The 27,983-nt window shown below is 45.1% G+C and overlaps 1 protein-coding gene across 1 annotated transcript; it reads right to left on the bottom strand.

The window, feature by feature from the left end:
- Positions 1-632: 632 nt before the first annotated feature.
- Positions 633-27,270, bottom strand: RAD9B (RAD9 checkpoint clamp component B). The gene is made up of 11 exons (XM_060250238.1): positions 27,148-27,270; positions 21,304-21,374; positions 20,066-20,215; positions 19,451-19,565; positions 16,228-16,327; positions 14,666-14,772; positions 11,530-11,636; positions 9,977-10,041; positions 7,335-7,457; positions 3,818-3,956; positions 633-956 (listed from the first exon to the last, which is right to left on the bottom strand). Exons 1-11 carry the CDS (start codon positions 27,179-27,181, stop codon positions 828-830), a joined length of 1,140 nt encoding a protein of 379 aa, XP_060106221.1. The 5' UTR covers positions 27,182-27,270; the 3' UTR covers positions 633-827.
- Positions 27,271-27,983: the final 713 nt, after the last annotated feature.

The raw sequence follows: 27,983 nt of genomic DNA, 5'->3' as shown, positions 1-27,983 counted from the left end.
GGGATGAAAGGGAGATACTGACATATAACAACCAATAGCGAAGGATCTGTATTATTAGGATTTCTGTTGAAGGGAAAATGCCAACTCTTTAATTGTAGAAGGTGTGCAGATGAAATACAAAGGCTTAAGACATTTTGCCTAGCATATAGTAAACCACAAATATCTCCTAAGCCTGCATGTTTTCCTGCCCTTGTGCTAACTGATTTTGTTTGTTTTGCCACACTGAAATTATAATGGCAGTTCAGGACCTGTTCTCTTTCCTGTGGGGGTTGAAGGGAAGTACATCTTAAAGAAAAGCGGAGCTCACAGAGCAGTGTGTGACTAGTTGCTCTTTGTTAGGTTGCTGTGGGTAACTGCTTGTTACCAGGGCTGAAACAGCCAAATGTATTCTCTGCTGGAAAGACTGTATGCACTTCTGAAAGGAGGGGAAAGGCTTCTAATCCACTTTTTTTGCTGCCCTCATAATGCAAAGCACACTTGAACGGCAGTTGAACGAAGCTAGTCTTCCCGTTTTTGATTAAGGGGTGATGCTGGAGGAACTGAACGGGGTCTGTCACCTTTGAAGCGCCAGTGAAAAACCCATCGAGCACTGCAAACCCTCCTTGCAAAGGCAAACATGGCAAAACACGTATATGAAATATATAATCTGACTGGAATGACTGACTTTCTAATAAGCAATAATACATACTCCAGAAGCTTCTAGGAACATTATAAAACAGGGATAATTATAAACCTAACAAAAAGAGGAGCTCGGCTCTGCGTTGGCATTTCAATACTATTTAACGATTCTCCGTCACCTTCCGCAGACTGATAGATACTTTGTACTGCTAAAATGTTTGGGAAAGTTGTCCACCGCTGAAATCCTCTTCCGTGTCACTTGCTGTTGCCAAACTGTGAAATATCCGAGTGTTCTCTTGCTCCTTGGACGAAACTGCTCCGAAGAACAAAGAACGAAACTAGGAAAAACAATAAAGGCAATTAACCACCTCCAGAGCAGCGTTTCCTCAAAACCTTGTGATGCTGCTTATTAGGGCCAAATCTGATACAGAGGCAGACTCCTGTGTTGGAAGCAGATCACGATTCATTTCTATCAAGCAAGGGGGGGGGATTTAAAATGCAGTAGGAGTGGGTGGGAAGAAAGCTGAATGCTGATGTGCCCATGGCCCTTTCGTCTCCGGTATTAGGTGGCCCCACAGGGAGCAATGCAGAGATGGGGGAAATACGCTGCCTGCTGTGTGAGAGTTCAGCACCATCATTTTTTAGCTTAACTTATGTGTGCACATTTTGAGCAAGAGCTAAATGACATTGCAATGTGCTCAAGGGTCCTTAGAACTCATGCTATATGACCTTATTTTTGAAAGGAAGATGAGTTAGTTTGGAGGACGGGAGGAAGAAGAAGATGATATTGGATTTATATCCCGCCCTCCACTCCGAAGAGTCTCAGAGCAGCTCACAATCTCCATTACCTTCTTCCCCACAACAGACACCCTGTGAGGTAGATGAAGATATTGGATTTATATCCCGCTCTCCACTCCGAAGAGTCTCAGAGCGGCTCACAATCTCCTTTCCCTTCCTCCCCCACAACAGACACCCTGTGAGGTAGATGAAGATATTGGATTTATATCCCACCCTCCACTCCAAAGAGTCTCAGAGCGGCTCACAATCTCCCTTACCTTCCTCCCCCACAACAGACACCCTGTGAGGTAGATGAAGATATTGGATTTATATCCCGCCCTCCACTCCGAAGAGTCTCAGAGCGGCTCACAATCTCCTTTCCCTTCCTCCCCCACAACAGACACCCTGTGAGGTAGATGAAGATATTGGATTTATATCCCGCCCTCCACTCCGAAGAGTCTCAGAGCGGCTCACAATCTCCTTTCCCTTCCTCCCCCACAACAGACACCCTGTGAGGTAGATGAAGATATTGGATTTATATCCCGCCCTCCACTCCGAAGAGTCTCAGAGCGGCTCACAATCACCTTTCCCTTCCTCCCCCACAACAGACACCCTGTGAGGTAGATGAAGATATTGGATTTATATCCCGCCCTCCACTCCGAAGAGTCTCAGAGCGGCTCACAATCTCCTTTAACATCCTCCCCAACAGACACCCTGTGAGGTAGATGAAGATATTGGATTTATATCCCGCCCTCCACTCCGAAGAGTCTCAGAGCGGCTCACAATCTCCTTTCCCTTCCTCCCCCACAACAAACACCCTGTGAGGTGGGTGGGGCTGGAGAGGGCTCTCACAGCAAGGACAACCTCTGCCAGAGCTATGGCAGACCCAAGGCCATTCCAGCAGGAGGAGTGGGGAATCAAACCTGGTTCTCCCAGATAAGAGTCCACACACTTAACCACTACACCAAACTGGCTCTCAGGAGACAGACACCCTGTGAGGTGGGTGGGGCTGGAGAGGGCTCTCAAGGCAGCTGCCCTTTCAAGGACAACCTCTGCCAGAGCTATGGCAGATCCAAGGCCATTCCAGCAGGTGCAAGTGGAGGAGTGGGGAATCAAACCTGGTTCTCCCAGATAAGAGTCCGCACACTTAACCACTACACCAAACTGGCTCTCCCAGGCTGTTGAAAGACAATCACATCCTATTGGATATGTAGCACCCCTAAGACTTAACTAAATTTGTGTCAGGGTATGAGCTTTCATGAGTCACTGCTCACTTCAGTAGAAAAAATGTTGATATATCTGTCGCAGTGTCCCCCAATAGTCCTCCCTGCAACAGACTGTTCCTCTGCAAAAGCACTGATTTTGGCTTTTCCAGAATATACCAGAGAGGCCATCATCTACTCCAGAGCTTAGTAACACCAGTTGCAATACTGACACTAGTCTGTTTAAAAGTTTTGAAACACCCTTTATGTCTTCTCTGCCAAGATCAACAGTGATTTAGAAACGAAAACGTTCTGTTCCAGAAACCTCAATTCTTTCAACAGTTTCGTTCCCATTGAGGCCTGCCTTAAGGTTAGTTGCGATTTAACAGATCCTTCCTACACTTAGGTATTTAATCGAGAAGGGCAAGATCCCAAGAGCCATTTGCAGCCACAGGCAAGGGCTGTAGGTTATAAAACCTATCCAGTAGATAGATCAAGATAGGTAGCTGTCTGTAGCAGTAGAAAAAGTAGCACCCAAAATCTTTACCCAAAGGCTGATTAAAATGTGGAATTCACTGCCACAGGAGGTAGTGGCGGCTACAAGCATAGCCACCTTCAAGAGGGGGTTAGATAAAAATATGCAGCAGAGGTCCATCAGTGGCTATTAGCCACAGTGTGTATATGTGTATGTATGTATGTGTGTGTGTGTATATATATATATATATATATATATATATATATATATATATAAACTTTTTTGGCCACTGTGTGACACAGTGTTGGACTGGATGGGCCATTGGCCTAATCCAACATGGCTTCTCTTATGTCCTTATGTTAATAAAAATTGTGGCAGGGTTTGAGCTTTCATGAGTCACTGCTAACTTCATGATTTAACAGCAAAAAAAGTTTTGTTTTTAATTTGGGGTGAGAGAATTCTTTGGTTTCTGATACAGTCCATTATCTAGCCTTGAGAGCCAGAGTGGTGTGGTGGCTAAGAGTGATGGACTCTAATCTGGAGGACTGGGTTCAGTTTTACACTCTTCCACATGAAGCCAGGAGGGGTGACTTTGAGTCAGTCAAAGCTCTCTCAACCTAAAAAAGTCTAGTTTACCTAATGGTGCATAATGCTAAAAGAGCTAGAACTTCAGGCTGTCAGACAATCTTAGGATCTGGCTATACTACACACAAAGCCATACGATAATTAATCTTATTGTAATTACCTTATTGTAATCAGAGTGAGTTGGCACAACTTCCTCCATAGTTGTAGCATCCTGTGCTGTAATTCTGGCAAGCTTTGGGTCTGTAACATCTGTGCTGGAAATGAGGACGTCTCTATTGCTTCTCTGTAATGCAGGACTCCTAGAATGCCAGAAAGCTGGAAATGTTGCATGCAAGCTGCTCCATTCCAGCAAGATCTCTACCAAGCTGTTGCTTCTGTGTTACTGTGGTCTGTGGCTCTAGGGGCAGTGTATCTGTTGTTTTGGTCCGGCCATTCATTAGAGAAAATCTGAATGTCCAGACCTCCTCCGATGTCATTCTCCTCCCTGCTGCAGTGAACATATGCGATAACTGGATTACATGCACCCTTAGGGCAAGGGATGGACGCGATGACAGTTTCAGAGAGGGGACCGGGACTGCTCCCAATCCCAGGTTTACCCTGTCTGTGGCAAGGAAGCAGGTGCTTGCCAAAGAATGTGTACAAGCAAGCAGCCAGAAGACAAACATGGATCGTTAGAGGACCAACGGTCCCAGAGGAGTCTGAGATGCATAGAAGTCTGGAGCTGTGCCAGAATTCTGTCTCTGTCATAGATACAATTGTTCAGCAAACTCAAAGATGTGAGCTTACAGTCCCTAAATTGTTTAATTTCCTTTACACACATTCAGATTTCAAGATGCCACAAACTATATAAAAAGCAGGGCTTTAGAGAGGTTTATCAATCGCAAAACAACAGCCAGTCCTAACCGGTGTGGTGAAGTGGTTAAAGAGGTGGACTAGGATCTGGGAGAAGCAGTTTTGAATTCCTACTCTGCCATGGAAGGCTTGCTGGGTGACCTTGGGCCAGTCACACACTCTCAGCCTAACCTACCTCACAGGTTTGTTGTGAGGATAAAACGAAAGAGAGGAGCATGATGGTCCCCGTTGAGAAGAAAGGCAGGATACAAATAAAGTAAGTAAAATAAGTAACAGAACTAAAACAGGAAACAAACAACTTTGGAATTTTGCTAGCGTCTTCTTCCTTTCCAAACTTCCATGAAGTACATTCAAAACATGCTGGCAAATAAGTAGAAGGGGTTTTTTGTGTCCTGCTGTACAGCTTCTGAACAGCAAGACTGAAAACACTCAGAAATGGCTCACATTGACTTCTTTTGTATGTTGAGAGTCAGTGTGGTGCAGTGGTGAAGTGTGCGGACTCTTATCTGGGAGAACCGGGTTTGATTCCCCAGATAAGAGAGCTCTGGCTGACCCAAGGCCATTCCAGCAGGTGCAAGTGGAGGAGTGGGGAATCAAACCCGGTTCTCCCAGATAAGAGAGCTCTGGCTGACCCAAGGCCATTCCAGCAGGTGCAAGTGGAGGAGTGGGGAATCAAACCCGGTTCTCCCAGATAAGAGAGCTCTGGCTGACCCAAGGCCATTCCAGCAGGTGCAAGTGGAGGAGTGGGGAATCAAACCCCGTTCTCCCAGATAAGAGAGCTATGGCTGACCCAAGGCCATTCCAGCAGGTGCAAGTGGAGGAGGGGGAAATCAAAACCGGTTCTCCCAGATAAGAGAGCTGTGGCTGACCCAAGGCCATTCCAGCAGGTGCAAGTGGAGGAGGGGGATCAAACCCTGTTCTCCCAGATAAGAGAGCTCTGGCTGACCCAAGGCCATTCCAGCAGCTGCAAGTGGAGGAGTGGGAAATCAAACACGGTTCTCCCAGATAAGAGAGCTCTGGCTGACCCAAGGCCATTCCAGCAGATGCAAGTGGAGGAGTGGGGAATCAAACCCGGTTCTCCCAGATAAGAGAGCTATGGCTGACCCAAGGCCATTCCAGCAGGTGCAAGTGGAGAAGTGGGGAATCAAACCCTGTTCTCCCAGATAAGAGAGCTATGACTGACCCAAGGCCATGCCAGCGGGTGCAAGTGGGGGAGTGGGGAATCAAACCTGGTTCTCCCAGATAAGAGAGCTCTGGCTGACCCAAGGCCATTCCAGCAGCTGCAAGTGGAGGAGTGGGGAATCAAACCCGGTTCTCCCAGATAAGAGAGCTCTGGCTGACCCAAGGCCATTTCAGCAGGTGCAAGTGGAGGAGTGGGGAATCAAACCTGGTTCTCCCAGATAAGAGAGCTATGGCTGACCCAAGGCCATGCCAGCAGCTGCAAGTGGAGGAGTTGGGAATCAAACCCAGTTTTCCCAGATAAGAGAGCTATGGCTGACCCAAGGCCATGCCAGCAGCTGCAAGTGGAGGAGTGGGGAATCAAACCCGGTTCTCCCAGATAAGAGAACTATGGCTGACCCAAGGCCATTCCAGCAGCTGCAAGTGGAGGAGTGGGGAATCAAACCCGGTTCTCCCAGATATGACTGACCCAAGGCCATTCCAGCAGGTGCAAGCGGAGGAGTGGGGAATCAAACCCCGTTCTCCCAGATAAGAAAGCTATGGCTGACACAAGGCCATTCCAGCAGCTGCAAGGGGAGGAGTGGGGAATCAAACCCGGTTCTCCCAGATAAGAGAGCTCTGGCTGACCCAAGGCCATTCCAGCAGGTGCAAGTGGAGGAGTGGGGGAATCAAACCCGATTCTCCCAGATAAGAGAGCTCTGGCTGATCCAAGGCCATTCCAGCAGGTGCAAGTGGAGAAGTGGGGGAATCAACCCCGGTTCTCCAGATAAGAGACCTCTGGCTGACCCAAGGCCATTCCAGCAGCTGCAAGTGGAGGAATGGGGGAATCAAACACGGTTCTCCCAGAAAAGAGAGCTCTGGCTGACCCAAGGCCATTCCAGCAGCTGCAAGTGGAGGAATGGGGGAATCAAACCCGGTTCTCCCAGAAAAGAGAGCTCTGGCTGACCCAAGGCCATTCCAGAAGCTGCAAGTGGAGGAGTTGGGAATCAAACCCGGTTCTCCCAGATAAGAGAGCTATGGCTGACCCAAGGCCATGCCAGCAGCTGCAAGTGGGGGAGTGGGAAATCAAACCTGGTTCTCGCAGATAAGAGAGCTGTTGGTGACCCAAGACCATTCCAGCAGGTGCAAGTGGGGGAGTGGGAGAATCAAACCTGGTTCTCCCAGATAAGAGTCCTTGCACTTACTCACTACACCAAACTGTAGAGGATTTCCCCTGCAGTGGCAAGTAGGGGTGGGTGGGCGGGGACCCAGCAGCCCTACTTTTATTCCAGCACCTGGGGTTCTTGTCAGCATGTGAACAAAGCCTGGGAACAGATGAGTCACCCGCCTGCACAGTACTGAATCAACCCTGCTGTTCTGAGCCTTCTACTGATGATGGCAGTTAGTTCCTAGCATGAAAAACGCTTTTGTGTAATAGCAGCTGGCAGGTAACAAGTTATTCCCATTAATATAAATCTGTATTTGGAGACCGAAAGGGCTTTATAATTTCCCCAAACTGGCACCTTCTTCCAATGATTCAGAAAACATTTATTATGGGTTTATATCTGTAATAGGTACCAGGGTGAATTGTATCCTCAACTGAACCAGGGAGGCCTCTTCCACCTTAAAGGTATCATTGTGAAAGAAATAGCTGACTTCTGCCTTACCTTTTCCGGACTTTTGAAAGACGTGGAGAATGAGGAGAGGATTCCTTGCTTTCAATATCGGTTAAGGTAGCTAAAACAAAACTGGCTTCAACCATCAAGTCCTCAATGCTGAAAGCAACCGGCCTTTAAATTAAAAACACAGAGTATCTGCTAGTAAGAATAATTTTCATAACCCAGTCTATATGCAGAGGAAAAAACTAGGTTCTTATTCTGCTCTCTACTGATAGGAGGGAAGCCACTAAAATATTACTTTCCTTACTAGTATAGAATGACTTGATGCAGTTAAACATATAAAATTTCTGGAAATTTTGAAACTGTTTTGGTGGGGAAAAAATAAAAATGGGGGGGGGGATTAAATATGTGCAATATTTACTTTTTTTTAAATCAAGCCTAAACTTGGTAAAGCTGCAGTACTGCGGTCTGAACTCTGCTCATGACCTGAGTTCAATCCTGGCGGAAGCTGGGTTTTCAGGTAGCTGGCTCGAGGTTGACTCAGCCTTCCATCCTTCCGAGGTCTGTCAAATGAGTCCCCAGCTTGCTGGGGGGAAAGCGTAGATGACTGGGGAAGGCAATGGCAAACCACCCGGTAAAAAGTCTGCTGTGAAAACATCGTGATGTGACGTCACCCCAGAGTCGGAAACAACTGGCGCTTGCACAGGAGACCTTTCCTTTCCAAACTTCTTGTACTGATTTAGTAACATAACATGCATCAATAACAATAAAACTGTACTATTTTTTAAATTTCTGGAATTTAAAAGTATTAATGTCTTCATATTCTGTCAGTACTCAGCGTTAGAGAAGGATCTGCAGACTGCAACACCCTGTGCTACCAAAGAGGGCTGCCAGACTCACAGCAGGGGTGGGGGAGACCTTGCTTTTGCCTGGCGCTTCCCTACTTCAGGCCAGCAGGCTAGCAGGAGGAAATCCCACCCCCAGCTGGCCCAAGAGGTGATGGGATGACCTGGAAGTGGAATCATCACACTGCCAATGTTGCGTGATGCTTTAGATTTTTGTAGGGTTGCCAATCCCCAGGTGGGGGAAGGGGATCCCCCAGTTTGGAGACCCTCCCCCCCGCTTCAGGGTCGTCAGAAAGCGGGGGGAGGGAAGGGGAATGTCTGCTGGGAACTCTGTTATTCCGTATGGAGATTTATTCCCATAGAAAATCATGGATAATTGATCTGCGGGTATCTGGGGCTCTGGGGGGGACTGTTTTGGGGGTAGAGGCACCAAATTATCAGTATAGCATCTAGTGCCTCTCCCCAAAATACCCCCCAAGTCTCAAAAAGATTGGACCAGGGGGTCCAATTCTATGAGCCCCAAAAGAAGGTATCCCTAGCCTTCATTATTTCTTATGGAAGGAAGGCGTTGAAAAGGTGTGCCGTCCCTTTAAATTTGATGGCCAAACTCCCTTTGGAATTCAATTATGCTTCACAGCCTTGATCTTGGCTTCACCCCTAATGTCTCCTGGCTCCACCCCCAATGTCTCCTGGCTCCACCCCCAAAGTCCCCAGATATTTCTTGAATTGGACTTGGCAACCCTAGATTTTTGGCAAAACAGAATGGTCAAATTGGCTACAAACCATAGAGTTTTGCAAACAAACTAGAGCGTAACCCCACCCACCCCAATGTTGATGATGTGATAAAAGATACCAGAGAGGACCAAAGGTCCTGGCAACCCTAGGATATATATCTTAATTTTGGCCAGAGTTTGGAAAAAATGTAAATTAGAAAGCAAATTCTATAGTGAACAAAAGGAGGTGAATTTTTGGACAAACACCAATTTCACATTAGAGCTTTAATTCTGGTTTCACTCTGTCCCTCAACTGACTTTCTACACTAAAACCACAGGATCACAGAGTCATAAAGTTGGTTTCTATGATTCCAGTGTAGAAAGTCAGTTTGGGGACAGTCAAACCAGGATTAAAGCTCTGGTGCTACCTTTAACTCTTTAATATATCATCATTAAACACGTAATTGTTGCCAAAATTTACATTAAAAACTTTGAATATGTTTACCGTATACCCAGAAATTATCATTATCTAATGACTGTCTTTTAAAAAAATCCTCCATACTACATATTTTGAGTAAGACCTTGTCTTTCATTTCACATTGTAACGGGGGGGGGGGGAATCAAAGGGGTTTTTTTTCAGTGCCCTACCACATTTACAAATTTTCCCACTGGAAAAACTGAGAAAAGTCTTCAGTCTTTTTCATGCTGTGCATCTGAAATGCAAAAACACTTTTCAAAACAAGACTTTTCTCACTCAAAAAGGAAAATATTTAATTGGAGATTCAGTGCTCCTAAAATTTTCTCAATTTTCCTGTTGGAAAAACTGGGGGGAAAGGAGAAACTTCACCCCTACAAAGTTTTCTGGACCTTCATATGTTTAGATGCAGTTCATAAAAGTACTATAAAATTAAACAATAGGCCTAAGCACCTTTACAAGTGTGAAGGCATGATTAATTCACACGTTATTGTGTCTACAAACGGATTTCCTGTGTGAAAATTGTATTTGTGCAGGAAATTGCTGTGTCTCAAAGCAGCACTCTTTCCAGAAAGTGAGTTCCCTGCTCATTTAAGCAATATCAATTAATAATTTAGCCATTACAACAAACAAAAACATTCACTCCCATCAACCTACTGTCCAGAAACATCAAGATGTACAGAGACTGAAGCACTGAGGATGTCTGCAAAAGCCAACAGCCCCTAAACGCAAGTGAAAGATGTGAATTAACCTCCAGCATTACACATTATGGAGCAATACAGACTTGATTTAAATCTGCCGTTACTTTCTCTGGCAGATGGGACAACTGGCTATTATTTATTAGCCTGCTTGTTAGTTTCCTGGAGGTTTTGCCAAGGGCAGGCTGGATATTTAAGTTACAGAGAAAGTTCTTGGAGGGCCAATAGCAAACAGAGCCAAGGCTTAGTGGCGCTGCTAGGCTTGCCAATCCCCAGGTCCCAGCAGGGGATCCCCCTGTTTTACAGGCTTCCCCCCCACCAGCCAGCTGGTCGTTGGGAGAAGCTCCACTCTCACAGCCAGCATGCAGATCTTGAGCTTGGGCAGGTTTAGAAACCTGCAAACAGGTCCCTTTCAAAATGTGTGTGTGGTGTGTGCCTTTAAAATTGAGCAGGAAGTACTTCATTAAGTGTGTCTGTGAGAGAGAGAGAGAGAGAGAGAGAGGGAGGGAGGGAGCAGCGTGGCTCCTTTTTAAGACGTCCTGGTAGAGGAACCAGACCCAGTATGTGTGTATGTGTTAGAGAGAGAGAGGATTGCCAATCCCCAGGTTTGGAGCCCCCCCCCCCCCCCCCCGCTTTAGGGTCATCAGAAAGCAGCGCAGGGAGGGGAGTGGAATGTCTACTGAGCAATTATTCCCTATGGAGAACGATTTCCATAGGGAATAATGGGGAATTGATCCGCGGGTATCGAGGGCTCGGGGGGGGGGGGCTGTTTTTTGAGGTAGATGCACCAAATTTTCAGTATAGCATCTAGTGCCTCTCCCCAAAATACGCCCCCCAAGTTTCAAAACGATTGGATCAGGGGGTCCAATTCTATGAGCCCCAAAAGAAGATACCCCTATCTTTCATTATTTCAAGTGGAAGGAAGGCATTTAAAAAGATGTGCAGTCCCTTTAAATGTGATGGCCAGAACTCCCTTGGAGTTCAATTATGCTTGTCACACCCTTGCTCCTGGCTCCGCCCCCAATGTCTCCTGGCTCCACCCCCAAAGTCCCCAGATATTTCTTGAATTGGACTTGGCAACCCTAAGCGCTGGAGCCACTCAGCTCTGACCTGGGCAGTGCGTCACTACCGGAGGAGGCAGCCGGAAAGCCAACTTGCATTGCTGGCAAGGTCTGAGCTGAGTGGCCCCTGCAGCTCTGATATAGCCCTGGCTCATTTCTGGATTATTTTAACTCCCTGTCAGCCAGGAAGTATCTGGTTGGTCTACAGACGGAAAGAGGCTGCTGGAGTACAAGGGCCTTGAGTTTGTTCCAGCAGGGCTTGTCATAGATTTATCTCTCCTAGAGGTCCACATTTTTTTAAACATTTTCTTCCTCTGCCCCCATACCCTTCAACAGCTTCAACGCTAAAGTTCTGCTTCCTAAATAAAGTCTTAGCAGTTGATCATGGAAAAGCATAGTTATACAGACTTGAAGCATATTAACCATCAAGCAAATACAATCAGTGTTGTACCTTTAGCTCCTTAAGGCAAAATGTGACTTCAGAATCTACTCCAACTTGAAAATATTCAAATTCTTCTGGCTCAAGATGTATTTCAGTACGCATTGCCTTTGTGAAATCTGTTCAGATTCAAGACAACATGAGATGAAAGCAATAAAATTCCTGAACGCTTTAGTAAGAACTGCTATAAATGCTTTCCAAATGTAACATTCGTATGCAAAACAGGTGTGGTTCACATGTTAATTAAAAGTAGAGTACGTATAGTAGGGTGTCAGCCTGCAACTTCACGTATAGAAGTTAGGCGCAAATTTGGACATACATATGAACTATTCTCACAATTCATCTGCCTCAAAAAATGAGTGGGAGGATTCCAGGAATACAGGATTGCATGCATGTGTTTGCATATATAGTATATACACAGGACATTCACACATTAGAGCATCCTCATACTCAACAAACATGTGGATCATCCTTCATATACGTTCCATGTTGTATATAGAATATGTGTGTGTATCATTATCTAACAAAAAGGGCCCCTTGGTGCAGAGTGGTAAAGCTGTAGTACTGCAGTCCTAAGCTCCGCTCACGACCTGAGTTCAATCCCAGCGGAAGCTGGTTCAGGTAGCCGGCTCAAGGTTGACTCAGCCTTCCATCCTTCTGAGGTCGGTAAAATGAGTCCCCAGCTTGCTGGGGGGAAAGTGTAGATGACTGGGGAAGGCAATGGCAAACCACCCCGTAAAAAGTCTACTGTGAAAACGTTGTGAAAGCAGCGTCACCCCAGAGTCGAAAATGACTGGTGCTTGCACAGGGGACTACCTTTACCTTTTTATTACATCTAACAGCTGTTCTGGCACAAAATCAAATTTACAAAAATACAACACGGAATATTAACTATCAGGGCAAATGTTCTGACATAGATCCTTTTAAAAATTAACAGATAATCAGCGCTATCAAAGAAGCATTTCTTACTTCCTGCTATTTACAACACAACAGCATAACCCCCCTTCCTGTCTTCCCACTAGTGACTCAAATCAGCTTACAAACTTATTCTCTCTCATTCCATTTTATCCTATATAGTGGGTTCCACGCAATGATGAGGCAAGGTGGTAGTGAACATAGCTCTTTATTCAATACAGCATCATATAGGGCTGTGCTTATAGACTAACTACTGGGCCCAGGGCCAACTATATATACATTCCAGGTTCTCGCGCTAGCGTCCTATTGGACCATTCAAACCAGCAGGGGGGCCGTGATTGGAGCAGGACAGCAGGCATTTAGATCCTACTCCCCGTTGTTCCCAAGCCCCCAAGCACGGTCCCACAGGCTCCAATGAGCCAGGCAAGAACTCCATATAATAGACACATTACTGATCCCATATATAACATCCTCCTAACAACAATCCTGGGAGGTAGGCTAGTGTGAGAGAGTAACTGACCCAAAGGTCACTCAAAGAGCTTCAATGGCACATGGATTTCCCGAATCCTAGTCTGCTGTGTTAACCAGAACACTGCACAAGCTCGCTTCAAAGAACAGTACTGGAGTTTGAAAAGGTTCTCTCCCCATTCAGTGCATTTTGTTACATCAAAATATGTATCGACTGAAGCCGGTAATAAACAATATAATTCTAATGTCGTTATCTAGTGGTTACGCTTTTTTAAAAAATCTAATTTCTCTATGACTCAGTTACTCCAGGAAAGGAAGAAGGGAAACAGTGGTTTGAGAGAGCCCTGTTTCCTCAGCTTCCCTGGAGTGGTAAAGTGCTCTGGTTGCCCAGCCTCTCTGGAGCCATTTGGCTATTGTTTGCCCCTGGAATGACAGCCCACACTCCAGCTGAGTAGCTGCCGCCACCTGCCCCTTGAAAAGCTGAGGCAGAGTCTGACTGGCCCACTTCTGCCTCTGTCTGTGACACACTCACACAAACACGCACCTCACCCAGCCACACACGGCCGTAGCCTTGCTCAGTTGAGAGCTGCCCTGCATCTAACCAAGTCCTTTTGCACCCAAGAGATCTGCAGACACAACAGGCTCTTTTAAAGCAGAAAAAAGGTTTTACTTTATTTTGGAAAGACAGACTAAGGAGGGTGTCGTTTCTTGCATGCAGAGACATACGGGAGAAAGCAAAACAGAACTAAACTAATACAGAAAGCTAGCACCATGTGACTAAACTGGTGCCCTAACTAGTTGGCTTATAGAGTCCAGTAGCACCAACAATGTTTTATTTAAGATCTGAGCTTTCGTATGCACACACACACACTTCTTCAGATACTATGAAATGGGAGGAAGCCATTCAAACTTACAGACAGGATTGCAAAAAAAAAAATCCACATTAGCATATGACATGACAGAGACATTTTGACAAAGCAGGGACAAGTCAAGTACACAGGGTCAACAGCTATATGGGTCCAATGAAGGGGAAACAACATTTGAAGGAATAAATATGTATATCAAAATAGGAGATAAGTGTATAAGAGAATCTTTTCTAATTGTGGGAACTTTGTGCTGCCCATCTGCCTCCCGTCAAGTGTGAAGGTAACAATCGCAGTTATGTTGTGTTATACGCTATATCAATGTGTTGTTGGCTTACAGTTCACAGGTCCTGAGCCATGTCTACCTGCCATGGGCCCAACCTGCCTGGGACTCTTCCTCCATTGCTTGGTCCTGGGGGAAGGCAAGGAGAACGCCTCCTTCAGGCATTTATCAATGTTTTCTGTAATCACACCCCTTTGCAAGAGGAAATGCTGTTTTCGTGCTCTGCCTGATGCTAAGTCAGCCAGTTCTTTCTGTTTGGAAGAGAAACTCTGTCCCTCTCTGTGGGGCTTTGTGAATCACTGGCCTGTTCCTGTTCTTACCAGAGAAATTGCCTGAAGACCTAGCTTAATCAGAAAACAGTAAAATCATGGAGTGGGATGCCTGGCACTCTGCCAGCTTGTAAAAAAAAATAGTATTCCAGCTTGGGTACATATGCAGACTCCAGTGCATTTCCTTCCCTGAAACCTCCTTCTTACTCTCACTTGATACCACTGCTAAAAGATCTTTCAAACACACAACATGCAAGACCCTTGGATACAGCTCGACGTTCTCCTGCCTACAGAATGCTCTTATGGATCACTTTTCTGAATTTGTCAAAGCGATACAGTTACATTCTTACCCATTTCATCCTCAAGGTAAGTCTTGAAACAAGCTTTCAGTGGCGTTACAGATAAAGTCACTTCATCTTGATAAGTTGGGAAATGAATCAGTATGTCAGACAGCTGCCTGAGAGGTTTGAGAGAGTGACAGCATTTGAGATTGTGAATTACTTGCTAAGGTTTACATTTTATATGACTAACAAAAATTGGCAGATATGTTCAGTATAGCCCTCAAGGGAAAGATAATTGCCAATGAATTACCTTCATCTTGGCTTATTATTTTCTACTTAATCTTTAATTATTCTGATTAGAGTACCACAGCGGTATCTGAGGTACAAAGGTTAAACTACCAGATGATGGTTCTCAATGTACAATTCCCTGACTGTCCATCACCATATGCTCCAAATCCTTCTCATAAAAGGCAGGGCCTGAAGCGATCCTGTTTTGGAGCACTGTTCTGTTTCATAAGAACATAAGAGAAGCCATGTTAGATCAGGCCAATGGCCCATCCAGGCCAACACTCTGTGTCACACAGTGGCAAATTTTTTTTGTGGCTAATAGCCACTGATGGACCTCTGCTCCATATTTTTATCTAAACCCCTCTTGAAGGTGGCTATGCTTGTGGCCGCCGCCACCTCCTGTGGCAGTGAATTCCACGTTAATCACCCTTTGGGTGAAGAAGTACTTCCTTTTAGCCATTTTAACCTGTCTGCTCAGCAATTTCATCGAATGCCCACGAGTTCTTGTATTGTGAGAAAGGGAGAAAAGGACTTCTTTCTCTACTTTCTCCATCCCATGCATTATCTTGTAAACCTCTATCATGTCACCCCGCAGTCGACGTTTCTCCAAGCTAAAGAGTCCCAAGCGTTTCAACCTTTCTTCATAGGGAAAGTGTTCCAGCCCTTTAATCATTCTAGTTGGCCTTTTCTGGACTTTCTCCAATGCTATAATATCCTTTTTGAGGTGCGGCGACCAGAACTGCACACAGTTTCCCTTCTCTACCCATTCTATCTTCTCCACCAGGCAGAGGTGGGAGGGGCTGGCATGGTAAAATAGGTCTGCCCCCTCTGATGTCTTAAATTCCTCTGGTAGAGACAGAAATTAGGGTCCTGAGTTCCGGTTCTCCCAGGTGGCCATCACAAATGATCTTTTGTTTCCTATCTTACTTTGTAGAGAAATACTGGGGGATGAACTGAAATTTTATGAGCTGGAGACCTTGTGGGATGGGAATTGCCCAACTCCTGCTCTTATCTGCATTTGTCAGAACTAACTGTTTGGAGCATGAATAAACTGGCCTTGATACGTAACTGAAATTTATTCAGATGCTATTCAGATTTATACCACTCCTCTTCAAAATCTGCTTCAGGGGTATTGCTCAGAAATCTGATAATCCAGGGGTGGCCAACAGTAGCTCTCATGTTTTTTGCCTACAACTCCCATCAGCCCCAGCCAGCATGGCAATGGCTGGGGCTGATGGGAGTTGTAGGCAAAAAAAAACATCTGGAGAGCTACCATTGGCCACCCCGTGATAATCTGTGGGCAAAAGCTACACGGCTTGATGATATGACATTTGTTTTATTACCTTGAATGTATCTTCAGTACATTGGGACACAGATGCTTGGAAAACACAGCCTGCAAAGGTTCACATTCTTGAAAAGATAAGTTATGAGTTTTTACAACACCTAAAGAGAGAAGAAACTGACTGGAATTGGCATATGTTGCATACAATATTGAGCACATGTTAAGTAATCTCTTAAACCTATGACAGAAATATGAAACTGAGTGTTTAGTTTTATGTTGTGTGTGTCAGGTTAAAAACTAACTACCTGGCTGTGTTACAATCCACAGGTGAGCTGTGGTGATAGTATTATTTGCTAATTCAGCATTCCCCCCCCCCCCATGTAATTATGGAAGAAGCCATCCAAATACACTACTGCTACAATTTAGACACACAGTATAACCCTCACAAAGAAGGACTTGGGGACAACACCTGTGGAAACGGCTTTCCATAATGGGTATCTCCGCGTGGCAAGTTGTTCTTAAGCAGCGTCTTGCAATTAAAAAAAAAAGCCTCCCATGCCTATAACTGGTCTCCCAAATTAAAAACTATAGCAAACCCTCTGATTTGCAAGGCAGGCACCCACATAACAGTGGCTTTCTATATTTCTTTGTTTATTTATTTTAAGAACATAAGAGAAGCCATGTTGGATCAGGCCAATGGCCCATCCAGTCCAACACTCTGTGTCACATAAGAACATAAGAGAAGCCATGTTGGATCAAGCCAGTGGCCCATCCAGTCCAACACTCTGTGTCACATAAGAACATAAGAGAAGCCATGTTGGATCAGGCCAGTGGCCCATCCAGTCCAACACTCTGTGTCACAGAAGAACATAAGAGAAGCCATGTTGGATCAGGCCAATGGCCCCTCCAGTCCAACACTCTGTGTCACATAAGAACATAAGAGAAGCCCTGTTGGATCAGGCCAGTGGCCCATCCAGTCCAACACTCTGTGTCACAGAAGAACATAAGAGAAGCCATGTTGGATCAGGCCAATGGCCCATCCAGTCCAACACTTTGTGTCACACAAGAACATAAGAGAAGCCATGTTGGATCAGGCCAATGGCCCATCCAGTCCAACACTCTGTGTCACATGAGAACATAAGAGAAGCCATGCTGGATCAGGTCAATGGCCCATCCAGTCCAGCACTCTGTGTCACATAAGAACATAAGAGAAGCCATGTTGGATCAGGCCAATGGCCCATCCAGTCCAACACTCTGTGTCACATAAGAACATAAGAGAAGCCATGTTGGATCAGGCCAATGGCCCATCCAGTCCAACACTTTGTGTCACACAAGAACATAAGAGAAGCCATGTTGGATCAGGCCAATGGCCCATCCAGTCCAACACTCTGTGTCACATAAGAACATAAGAGAAGCCATGTTGGATCAGGCCAATGGCCCATCCAGTCCAACACTCTGTGTCACATAAGAACATAAGAGAAGCCATGTTGGATCAGGCCAATGGCCCATCCAGTCCAACACTCTGTGTCACATGAGAACATAAGAGAAGCCATGTTGGATCAGGCCAATGGCCCATCCAGTCCAACACTCTGTATCACACAGTGGCCAAAATATATACACACACACACACAGTGGCTAATAGCCACTGATGGACCTCTGCTCCATATTTTTATCTAATCCCCTCTTGAAGCTGGCTATGCTTGTAGTCACCGCCACCTCCTGTGGCAGTGAATTCTACATGTTAATCACCCTTTGGGTGAAGAAGTACCTCCTTTTATCCATTCTAACCCGACTGCTCAGCAATTTCATGGAGTGCCCACGAGTACTTGTATTGTGAGAAAGGGAGAAAAGTACTTCTTTCTCTACTTTCTCCATCTACTTTCTCCATTTTATTTTAGTTGACTCATATTCTGTGGGAAGCAACATAAGTGGCCTTTATAAAGCAACCACTTCATATGCATTAGCCTTTACTTACTGATATGCCAAATGCCTATTACCTACTTTTCATAATGCAGATAAGTCCATCTTTTTTTGCACCGCTTGCTAAAATAAAGGTGGCCTCTAGTGCTCTCTGGTGGACACAGAGAGCTCAACATCTTTTATATAAAAGAGCTCAGGTCTCAGGTTCTTCTTTTTAATTATACGTGCAATATACTAAATAAGAAACAATTGCCATTTCATTAGATGTTTCATCTTTTCTTAACACAATGTGCAAGTGCATCAATTATATTAAGGTTTTTTTATTTCAAGTGTGGAAAGTGTTTATTATACTTTTGATGATAATATAATAATTATCCCTTGACCAAAGAATGGTACACTCCTATCTGGGATGGTCGTCCTCTTCCACCGAGCACATAGCTTCGGGAGGGATGCACATGGAGCGGTGAGGGAGGTAGGGGACACCTGCCTAGACAGCGAGATCAGCCGAATCAACCCTGGTGATCAATGGGGTGACAGATGTTGCAACCAGATCGACCTCACATCCTATAATTATTATCATCGTTATCTGTAGCTCACCTTTCTTGCTGAGATTAAAGGTGGATTACAAAATATGAAAAGCAATTCAGCCAGAGAGCAAAGATCTCCAGCAAACAATGCAGCAAGACAAGGATTACAGAACTGGAAAACAGTGCAAACTGGAAGTTGTCAAAGGCAACAAAACTTCAGGGATGCTGAAAGAACTTTTTCTGCAGCTGCATTAGCTTGCTTATCCAGCAGTAAAGCTGGATCTAGACTAACCCACCCTGTGACTGTTAATCCAGTCAGTGAGGATCAGCTGGACCTCATGAGAAGGGGGAAGCATAATTTCCTTCAGGACTTCAACCTTCCCAGCCTACACTGCCTCCCTCCTGTTAGGATTCAGTTTTAACTCAGTCACCCCTAGCCATCCAAACACAGCAATCAGGAACTGGTTCAAAACCTCCCACAGCATCACCATGCAATTTGGATAACGAAATACAGCACTGGGTGTCATCAGCAAATTTACAATGTTGATGGCTTCAGATTTTATTTTATGGAATGTATCTAAAATAGTAAAATAACACTTTCTTGTTTCAGGAAACTCAGCCATCTGGAACTGGAAGTCTTTCTGAATAAGACACACATACACATGCACATCCCACACACATGCGCATTGTGTCAGAAGGTGATTTGGAAGGAAAGCCCACTGAGTTTAAGAAACATGACTACAAACATCAGGGGAAAGCTGTATGGTTCTTAGAGCCTAGAGTTTCACCTATAGCCCCTTAAGCTGCTTCACAAGATTATTATAACTATTGACCTACCGTGTTTGCAGAAAAGTTGAAAAACAACATGGCAGTCTTTAAAGTTTGTGTAAATGTTGCATTTATCTACATTCTTTTCTAGACTATTTGAGCACCTAAATACAGGTAGGACTGCCTGAAAGAAAAAAGATATTAATAGTAAGATATTTTCCTAAAAGCAAAGCCTAGTCCTTAAGACACCGTTAAAAACTATGACAAGCTTCGATATTAGAATCTGCAGAATGAACATTCAGTTCCGGTAAATAAAAAGCATATTATCAAATAGATAGGATTAATCTACATCTGTGCGTCGTGTGAGTTTGAACTCTACGGTATAGAGCTGTTACTTTCCTATATTGCATACTAGTATTGCTTGACAATGAAATATATTTATCAAAGGGACTAACAGCTACAGCAAAAACAAATTCTTAATTGTTTTGTCTGGCGCATTAAAAACACTACCTATAGATCAAACACATAATTACGGTTGATTGGTACAGTTTGTGTTAATGTACCTGTCAAACAAATTTTTAGACAGGTACAGTATAGCATGTAAAATCATAACTAGAACAGTGTTTTTATAATCTAAATGTATAATATATAAGATATATATTAGTCTCATCTACTAAGACATACCTTTATTGTTAATTTATACTTTAGTCGTATACTGTTTTCATTTAGACGCTGTTCAGTGGAATTTCTCCAGGAATAGTGTTGAAAGAACTTTGATGAAAAGAAGACACAGGCATATGCTGATCGAGAAGAGTTTACTGACCTAAGGAAAAGCTGGGGATACAAGTCTTTTTATCAGCTTGCTAGATTGCATGTTTTAATATCTGGAAATACCCCCATTGCTTTATCGCCCTTCGTATGTAGCACACATTACATTCAAAAGAGAGAAATGTCATTTATTTTTAGCTGTCCAGACATAAACAAGTTATGTATGTGTATGAGTATTAACTGATTTACAGTACAAGCCTATGCAGAGTTACTCCAGTTTAAGCCCATTTCATTTAATAGGTTTATCTTGGAGTAACTCTACACAGGACTGCATCGCTAATCTGTTGGTACTGAATTTAAACTGGAATCCCAGATTAAAATTTACCAGTCTTTTTGATTAATTTGTGAGGCTGAAACTGAAGGCACAGTGCCATACAGGATACATGTTCACACCAGTTCCCTTTTGCCTGTGCCAGATTTGATGAATCATAAAGGTAAACCATTGTTTTCCTTTCCAGTTTGTATCTAAAGCAAACATGTATTTTGCATCTGTAAACTTTTTTGACTCTACCAACGTGCAATATTCCAAGATCCTAAAATGCGTCAAAAAGTAAGCATTAAGAATTTAGTTTTCTAACGAAGTGTGGGAACTTTTGTTTACACAACAGAACCCAGATATCTTTGGATTCAATATCCTGTGATCTCACAAGTAATGCCCAATTGGGTAAGGAAAAGGAAAGGTCCCCTGTGCAAGCACCAGTTGTTTCCGACTCTGGGGTGACGTCGCATCACGTTTTCACAGCAGACTTTTTACAGGGTGGTTTGCCATTGCCTTCCCCAGTCATCGACACTTTCCCCCCCAGCAAGCTGGGTACTCATTTTACTGACCTCGGAAGGATGGAAGGCTGAGTCAACCTCGAGCCAGCTACCTGAAAACCCAGCTTCTGCCGGGGATCAAATTCAGGTTGTGAGCAAAGCTTAGGACTGCAGTATGGCAGCTTTAACACTCTGCACCACGGGGCTCTTTTCAATTGCGTAAACCTTGGTATTTTAAAAGGAATGTATCCCCGCCAGCACAATTCTGTCACAATTGCAACATTCTCTCTCCCCCACGCCACTGATTATTTGTGTTTCTAAACTCAAAGTCTACTTACTCCTTTTTCAATAGGATCAAACCAGAATTCATCGCTGATTCGTGCTAAGGCATATATGGCCCTTCCAAATACTAGAGAAGAAAAATAATATTGGTAACAGTCCAATTTGTTATATAACAGACCCTAAGTGTATTGTATTAATTAAAAAGAAATCTCCAGACTTTTCCAGCATTTAGAATTTTAAAAAAGAAGTGAAGGGCAAGGATTTGAATCTGACCTATATTAAAATCTTGGGTCAATGTCATATTTTTGTGTTTCACACATTTTGTTAGCATACTATGTCATCTTAAACTTTGTTATACAACAGGGTTCCCCAACCTTTTGAGTTTGAGGGCAGGTTTGGAATTCTGACATGGCATGGTGGGCACAGCAACAAAACAGCTGCCACAAAATGGCTACTGCAAGAGGCGGAGCCAGCCGCGAAACGATTACCACAGTTTAACTTCAGTAACACAGTGCAGATCCTTGTGATGCGGCAGAAGCTGCTGCCAAAGCAACACAGCTGCCACAACAACAAACACAACAACACAGCTGCCACAAAACGGCTGCTGCAAGAGGCGGAGCCAGCCGCGAAACGATCACCAGTTTATCTCCGGTAACACAGTGCAGATCCTTGTGATGTGGCAGAAGCTGCTGCCAAAGCAACATTTTTAAAAATCTGCAGAGACAATCAAATCTTCAAGAGTGAATGGGAAGCCTTGCTGGGCAAACGCTCTACCTGCCCTTGGCCACTTCCTTAAAAACAACAACAACAACATTTTGCAGGCAGCAGAAAAAAAGAGTTAGTGGGCACCATGATGCCCATTGGGCACCATTATATAGGTAGATGGATGCTATATTAAGAACTCAGGGTCACCCAGTCAAACTGAATGGCAGCAGATCCAGGCAAAAAGAAGCAGCGTCTCATGCAGTAATCACATTACAAGATCCACTGCCAGAAGACGAATTAAGGAATGCAGTGCCTCAAGATGTGCCAACCAGCTTCCCCCCCACCCCACCCCGACACCAGTGCGACATACTAAATTGTCATTGAACTGTCCATCATCCTCCAGTATCTCTTTTCTGGTTATTTATTTATCATATTTATATCCCGCCCTCCCGACAGGCTCAGGACGGCTAACGACAGTTTAAACACATTAGCAATTTACAAACATATTAAAATTAGATCTATAAAAACATTGGGGAGGGACGGTGGCTCAGTGGTAGAGCATCTGCTTGGGAAGCAGAAGGTCCCAGGTTCAATCTCCGGCATCTCCAACTAAAAAGGGTCCAGGCAAATAGGTGTGAACAACCTCAGCTTGAGACCCTGGAGAGCCGCTGCCAGTCTGAGAAGACAATACTGACTTTGATGGACCGAGGGTCTGATTCAGTAGAAGGCAGCTTCATATGTTCATTTCCATATATGTTAAAAATCCGAGATGGCAAGCTTTTGATTTCCGTTATATTAATTCAGTGAGATTGTTGGTGCTGTAAGGGAATAGCCACCTCCCCCTAACCATTAAAGGCGAGTTTGAAAAGTTCGGTCTTACAGGCCCTGCGGAACTGTGGCAGGTCCCGCAGGGCCCTGATGTTTTCGGGGAGGGCATTCCACAAAGTGGGGGCTATTACCGAGAAGCCTCCGGCTCTAGTGCTGGTCAATCGAGCTTCTTTCAGTCCAGGGATCTTAAGGAGATTTTGAGACCCTGAACGTAGTGCTCTCTGGGGTGTGTATGGGGAAAGGCAGTCCTGAAGGTAGACAGGTCCCAGGCCATAAAGGGCTTTAAAGGTTATAACCAGCACCTTGAAGCGAATCCAAAACGCCATAGGCAACCAACATAACATTTTCAGCACAGGTTGAATGTGCTCCCGTACAGGTAGCTCCATTAACAGCCTGGCTGCTGAGTTTTGCACCAGTTGCAGCCTCCGAAGTTGAGTCAAGGGCAGCCCCATGTAGAGGGCGTTACAGTAGTCTGGTTAGTCGCTGGCAGTTCAGGCCTCATCAGTGTGCAGGTTGGGGTTAGATTAAAAGAGATCAAGGCAGTCCCCTGTGCAAGCACCAGACGGTTTCGACTCTGGGGTGATGCTGTTTTCACAACGTTTTCACGGCAGACTTTTTACGGGGTGGTTTGCCATTGCCTTCCCCAGTCATCTGGGAATTGATCCAGGTTTAATTCCCTGCTCTACCTTGAAATTTGCTGGGAGCCCTCGAACCAGTGACTCTCTTGGCCTAACTTGCCTCACAGGTTTGTTTTTGTGAGTGACACTAAAACAGAGAATGCTGTTGCTTTCATTTTATTCATTTCATTCCCCTTTCTCTCCAATGGTGACCCAAAGTGGTCTCCTTTGCTTCCCTCTCCTCTATTTTATCCTCACAACACCCCTGTCAGGTAGGTCAAGCTAAGAGCATGTGAGTTGCCCAATTCATGCCATAAACTTCCAAGGCACAGTGGGGATTCAAACCTAAGTCTCTGCAGATCCTAGCTCAGCACTTCAATCACTATACCACACTGACTCTGTGGGCAGCTTGGGTTCCTGCTGGAGAGAAAAGTAGCGTATAAATACAAATAAAATATACATGGTGGGGGGTTGAGCCAATGTTTATTTATTCCTAGTTTGGTGTAGTGGAGCCAGTTGGTGTAGTGGTTAAGTGCACGGACTCTTTTCTGGGAGAACGGGGTTTGATTCTCCACTCCTTCACTTATGGCCTTGGGTCAGCCATAATTCTCGCATAGCTGTCCATGAAAAGGCAACTTCTATGAGAGCCCTCTCAGCCCCACCAACCTCACAGGGTGTTTGTTGTGGGGGAGGAAGATAGATCGTGAGTCACTCTGAGACTCCGAGTGGAGGGCAGAATATAAATCTAATGTCTTCTAGGGAGAGCTTTGGTTAGACACTCCAATGGAAGAGATATATAAGGTAATGGCCAAACAAAGGAAGGGTCTAGTGGGGTTATTATACAGAAAAATGATTTCAAATAAAGATAAAATAATAGTACATTTACAAAAGATTTGGAGTCATGAAGGTCAGTTAACAGAGGGGTTGGCTGGGAAAATCTTGGATGGTCTAGAAAGGATTAAAGTAACCAAATTTAAAGAACTGGAATATAAATTTTTCACAAAATGGTACAAAACTCCCGCACAAATAGCCAATATATTCCCAGGAGTGAGCTCCAAGTGCTGGCATTGCAAACAATTTAAGGGTTGGTTTGCACATATGTGGTGGGAGTGTGAAGAGGTAAAACCCTTTTGGGGGGAAATTATTCAATTTATTAGAAAAGTCTGCAATGTACCATTAACCATTGGCTTTAATATGATGTTGTTAAGCATAATAGGAAGTCCGGCACTAAGTAGACCCATGCAAAACCTTGTCAAGGCAATGATACTAGCGGGGAAGGCGGTCATCGCCTTGGGGTGGAAAGATAAAAGTAAATGGTCAATAGAAAGCTGGCACAGCTATTTGTTTGATTACATACAGTCTGACATCGTGGCAACAATCAACAAGGATTCCACGTGGGAAGATAAAGTCAAGGAAATCGAGACCAGATGGAACCCTTATTTAGAGTGGATCTCAGGAGAAGCAAGGAAGGACATTCAGTGGAAGATCAGGACTCTGTGCCCTTGGCTGAGGGGAAAAGACTAAAAGAAGATGGGGAGGGTTGGGGGGGGGGCGAGGGTTATTTGTAATTTCAACATCCATATGTTGTAATGGCCAATTGTACTAAAGTCAATAAAACATAAAAATATTTATTTAAAAAGAAAAATCTAATGTCGTCTTCTTTTTTTCTCCAGTACTGAATAAAAGCAGTTTACATCCTTTCCCCCAGCCTCCACTTTTTCTCAAAACAACTCTGTGAGGTAGATTTGGCTGGGATAGTGGAACAAATTTCAGCAACCTTTAAGGCAGAGGATTCGAACCCAACTCCCCAGCTCCAAGTCTGCCACTCTGACTGCTACACCTCAATGTAGTATTTTAACACCTCAGCTGCCATCCTAAGAACACTTTCCTGGGAGTCAGCCCCATTGGATAACATGGGATTTACTTCTGCATAGACCTGATTTGGCTTGCTCCCCTGGACATGCAGAAGTTCAAATAGTTTCCAGTAGGTCACCATGTCGGTCTGAAGCAACAGGACAAAGTTTGAATCCAGTGGCACCTTGAAGACCAGCAAAGTTTAATTCTAGGCATCAGCTTTCACAGCACATGAAGAGCTTATACCCAGAATAAAACTTTGCTGGTCTTAAAGCTGCCACCTGGGCTCAAACTTTGTCTGGAAGTTCAAAGTATAGCCAACTGTATCCCCTCTTTGGAGACAGACTTAGATGGGTAGCTGTGCTAATCTGTCTGCAGCAGTAGAAAAGAGCAAGAGACCGGGAGCGCGTTAAAGACTTAACAAAATTTGTGGCAGCGGAGGAGCTGTTGTGAGCCACTGCTTACTTCTTCAGATATAGCTAGAATGGGACTCAATCTGTCCTTACATATTTTCAATTCTGAACAGCTAAACATGGAGACAGAGCACTCCACTCTCTAATATGGGGGTGTGCCCAAACTTATTTAACGTAAAGAGCCACACAGAATAAGCATCAAATGTTTGAGAGCTGCAAGGCATGAAATCAGATGTATCATGCATGAGATCCACAAGACAAGGAAGAGAGGGAGGGAGGGAAATAAATGGGGAGGAGAGGTGGAAAGAAAGCAACTTTAACTGTAAATGCATTCAAGCTGCCAGCTGGCTTGGAGAAGTGATTTAAAGAGACAAATGCCTTCTCCAAGCTGATGGGGGCTTTGAGAATATGTGCGAAAGAACCACATGTGGCTCCCGAGCCACAGTTTGACCACCCCTGCTCCCATTTGAGCTGTCCCCAAAGCTCCTCCCAGGCTGCCCCACATTTTGTGAAGTCTTTCAGGAGCTCCTGCACTCTGCCTCATTTATCCCCTCTGTATTTCCGTAAAGCGACTCCAAACAAGCCAGTCCTTAAGAGCCCCTCGTGCCTAAGGCTGAGCTGCCCTCAGGGAAAGGCCGAATATTCACACCACAAAACGGAAAAGGAACCTTCCTATATAAAGCTGTGTATTAAAACAGCGTGGCGGCCCTCGATCCAGTCTGCATTAGGGGTTGTCATTCCCAGCAGTAGCGGGAGACTCTCCAGCTCATCCCTCCCTGAGGCGTAGGGCTGCCAATCCCCACGTGGGGGCAGGGGATTCCCTGGTTTGGAGGCCCTCCCCCCCCCCCTTCAGGCTCATCAGAAAGCGGGGGGAGGGGAGGGAAATGTCCACTGGGCACTCCATGATTCCCTAGGGAGGCTGATTCCCATAGGGCAGGGGTGGCCAACGGTAGCTCTCCAGATGTTTTTTGCCTACAACTCCCATCAGCCCCAGCCAGCATGGCCAATGGCTGGGGCTGATGGGAGTTGTAGGCAAAAAACATCTGGAGAGCTACCGTTGGCCACCCCTGCCATAGGATATAATGGAGAATTGATCTCTGTGTATCTTGGGCTCAGGCAAGGAGGCAGAAGCACCAAATTTCCAGCATAGCATCCGGTGCCTGTCTTCAAAACACTTTCCAAGTTTCAAAAAAATTGGGCCAGGGGGTCAAATTCTAGGAGCCCCCGAAGAAGGTTCCCCCACCCTCCATCGTTTCCAATGGAGGGGAGGCATTTAAAAGGAGTGCTGTCCCTTTAAATGTGGCGGCCAGAACTCCCCTCTGGCGTTCCATGATGCTGGTCACAACCACCTTGCTCCTGGCTCCGCCCCCAATGTCTCCTGGCCCCTCCCCCAAAGTCCCCGGATATTTCCTGAATGGACGCGGCAATCCGACAGGGGGGGGAGGGGGATTAAATGGCGACTCCCCTCCGCCTTTGGCGCTACCTCGGACGTGAGACCCCCCCAGGCCGCACTTCATGGCGGGGGCGAAACGCCGCGGCGGCCCCTCGGAGGAGGGAGCGGGACGGGCGCGTCTAAAAAGTGCGCTCGCCCAGCGAACGACAGGCGGCGCCTGAGGTAAATTGGGCTGAGGAGAACCAGGGGCGGGGCGGGGCGGGCGGACATAGAGGTAGAAAACTATGCGCGCCGTGTAGAGCAACATTTCCGGCTTCCATGCGAACTCCGGCTACGGCGGGGCAGGGTCGTTCCGTTCTTTACTTAAGATCATACAATAGCCAATATATATGTGTGTGTTTGTGTGTGTGTGTATATACATATACATACATATATATATATATACACACACACACACACAGACATACACACAAAGGTATATTGGCCACTGAGTGACACAGAGGGTTGGACTGGAGGGGCCATTGGCCTGATCCAACATGGCTTCTCTTATGTTCTTAAGATCAAAACAGGTGTTGGTCTGAAGCAATATACAGGGGTAGGGAACGTTGGATCTCCAGATGTTTTTTGCCTACAACTTCATCAGCCCCAGCCATTGGCCATGCTGACTGGGGCTGATGGGAATTGTAGGCAAAAAAACATCTGGAGAGCCTACGTTCCCTACCCCTGCTAGAAAGCAGGAGTCCATTCGCACCTTTAAGACCAACAAGGTTTTATCCAGAATGTATGCTTTCGTATGCACGCAGACTTCTTAAGAAGTGTGCGTGCACCCGAAGGCTGAAGATCTGAATAAAACTTGGTTGGTCTTAAAGGTGCGACTGGACTGCTTTGTTCCACTTAAGATAGATTCTGGTGGGTCGCCTCGTGTT

The sequence above is a fragment of the Heteronotia binoei genome, chromosome 11 (assembly GCF_032191835.1).
Source record: "Heteronotia binoei isolate CCM8104 ecotype False Entrance Well chromosome 11, APGP_CSIRO_Hbin_v1, whole genome shotgun sequence".
Taxonomy (NCBI): domain Eukaryota; kingdom Metazoa; phylum Chordata; class Lepidosauria; order Squamata; family Gekkonidae; genus Heteronotia; species Heteronotia binoei.
The sequence above is the reverse complement of the archived record's forward strand: the minus strand, read 5'-3'. Positions and strand labels throughout refer to the sequence as shown.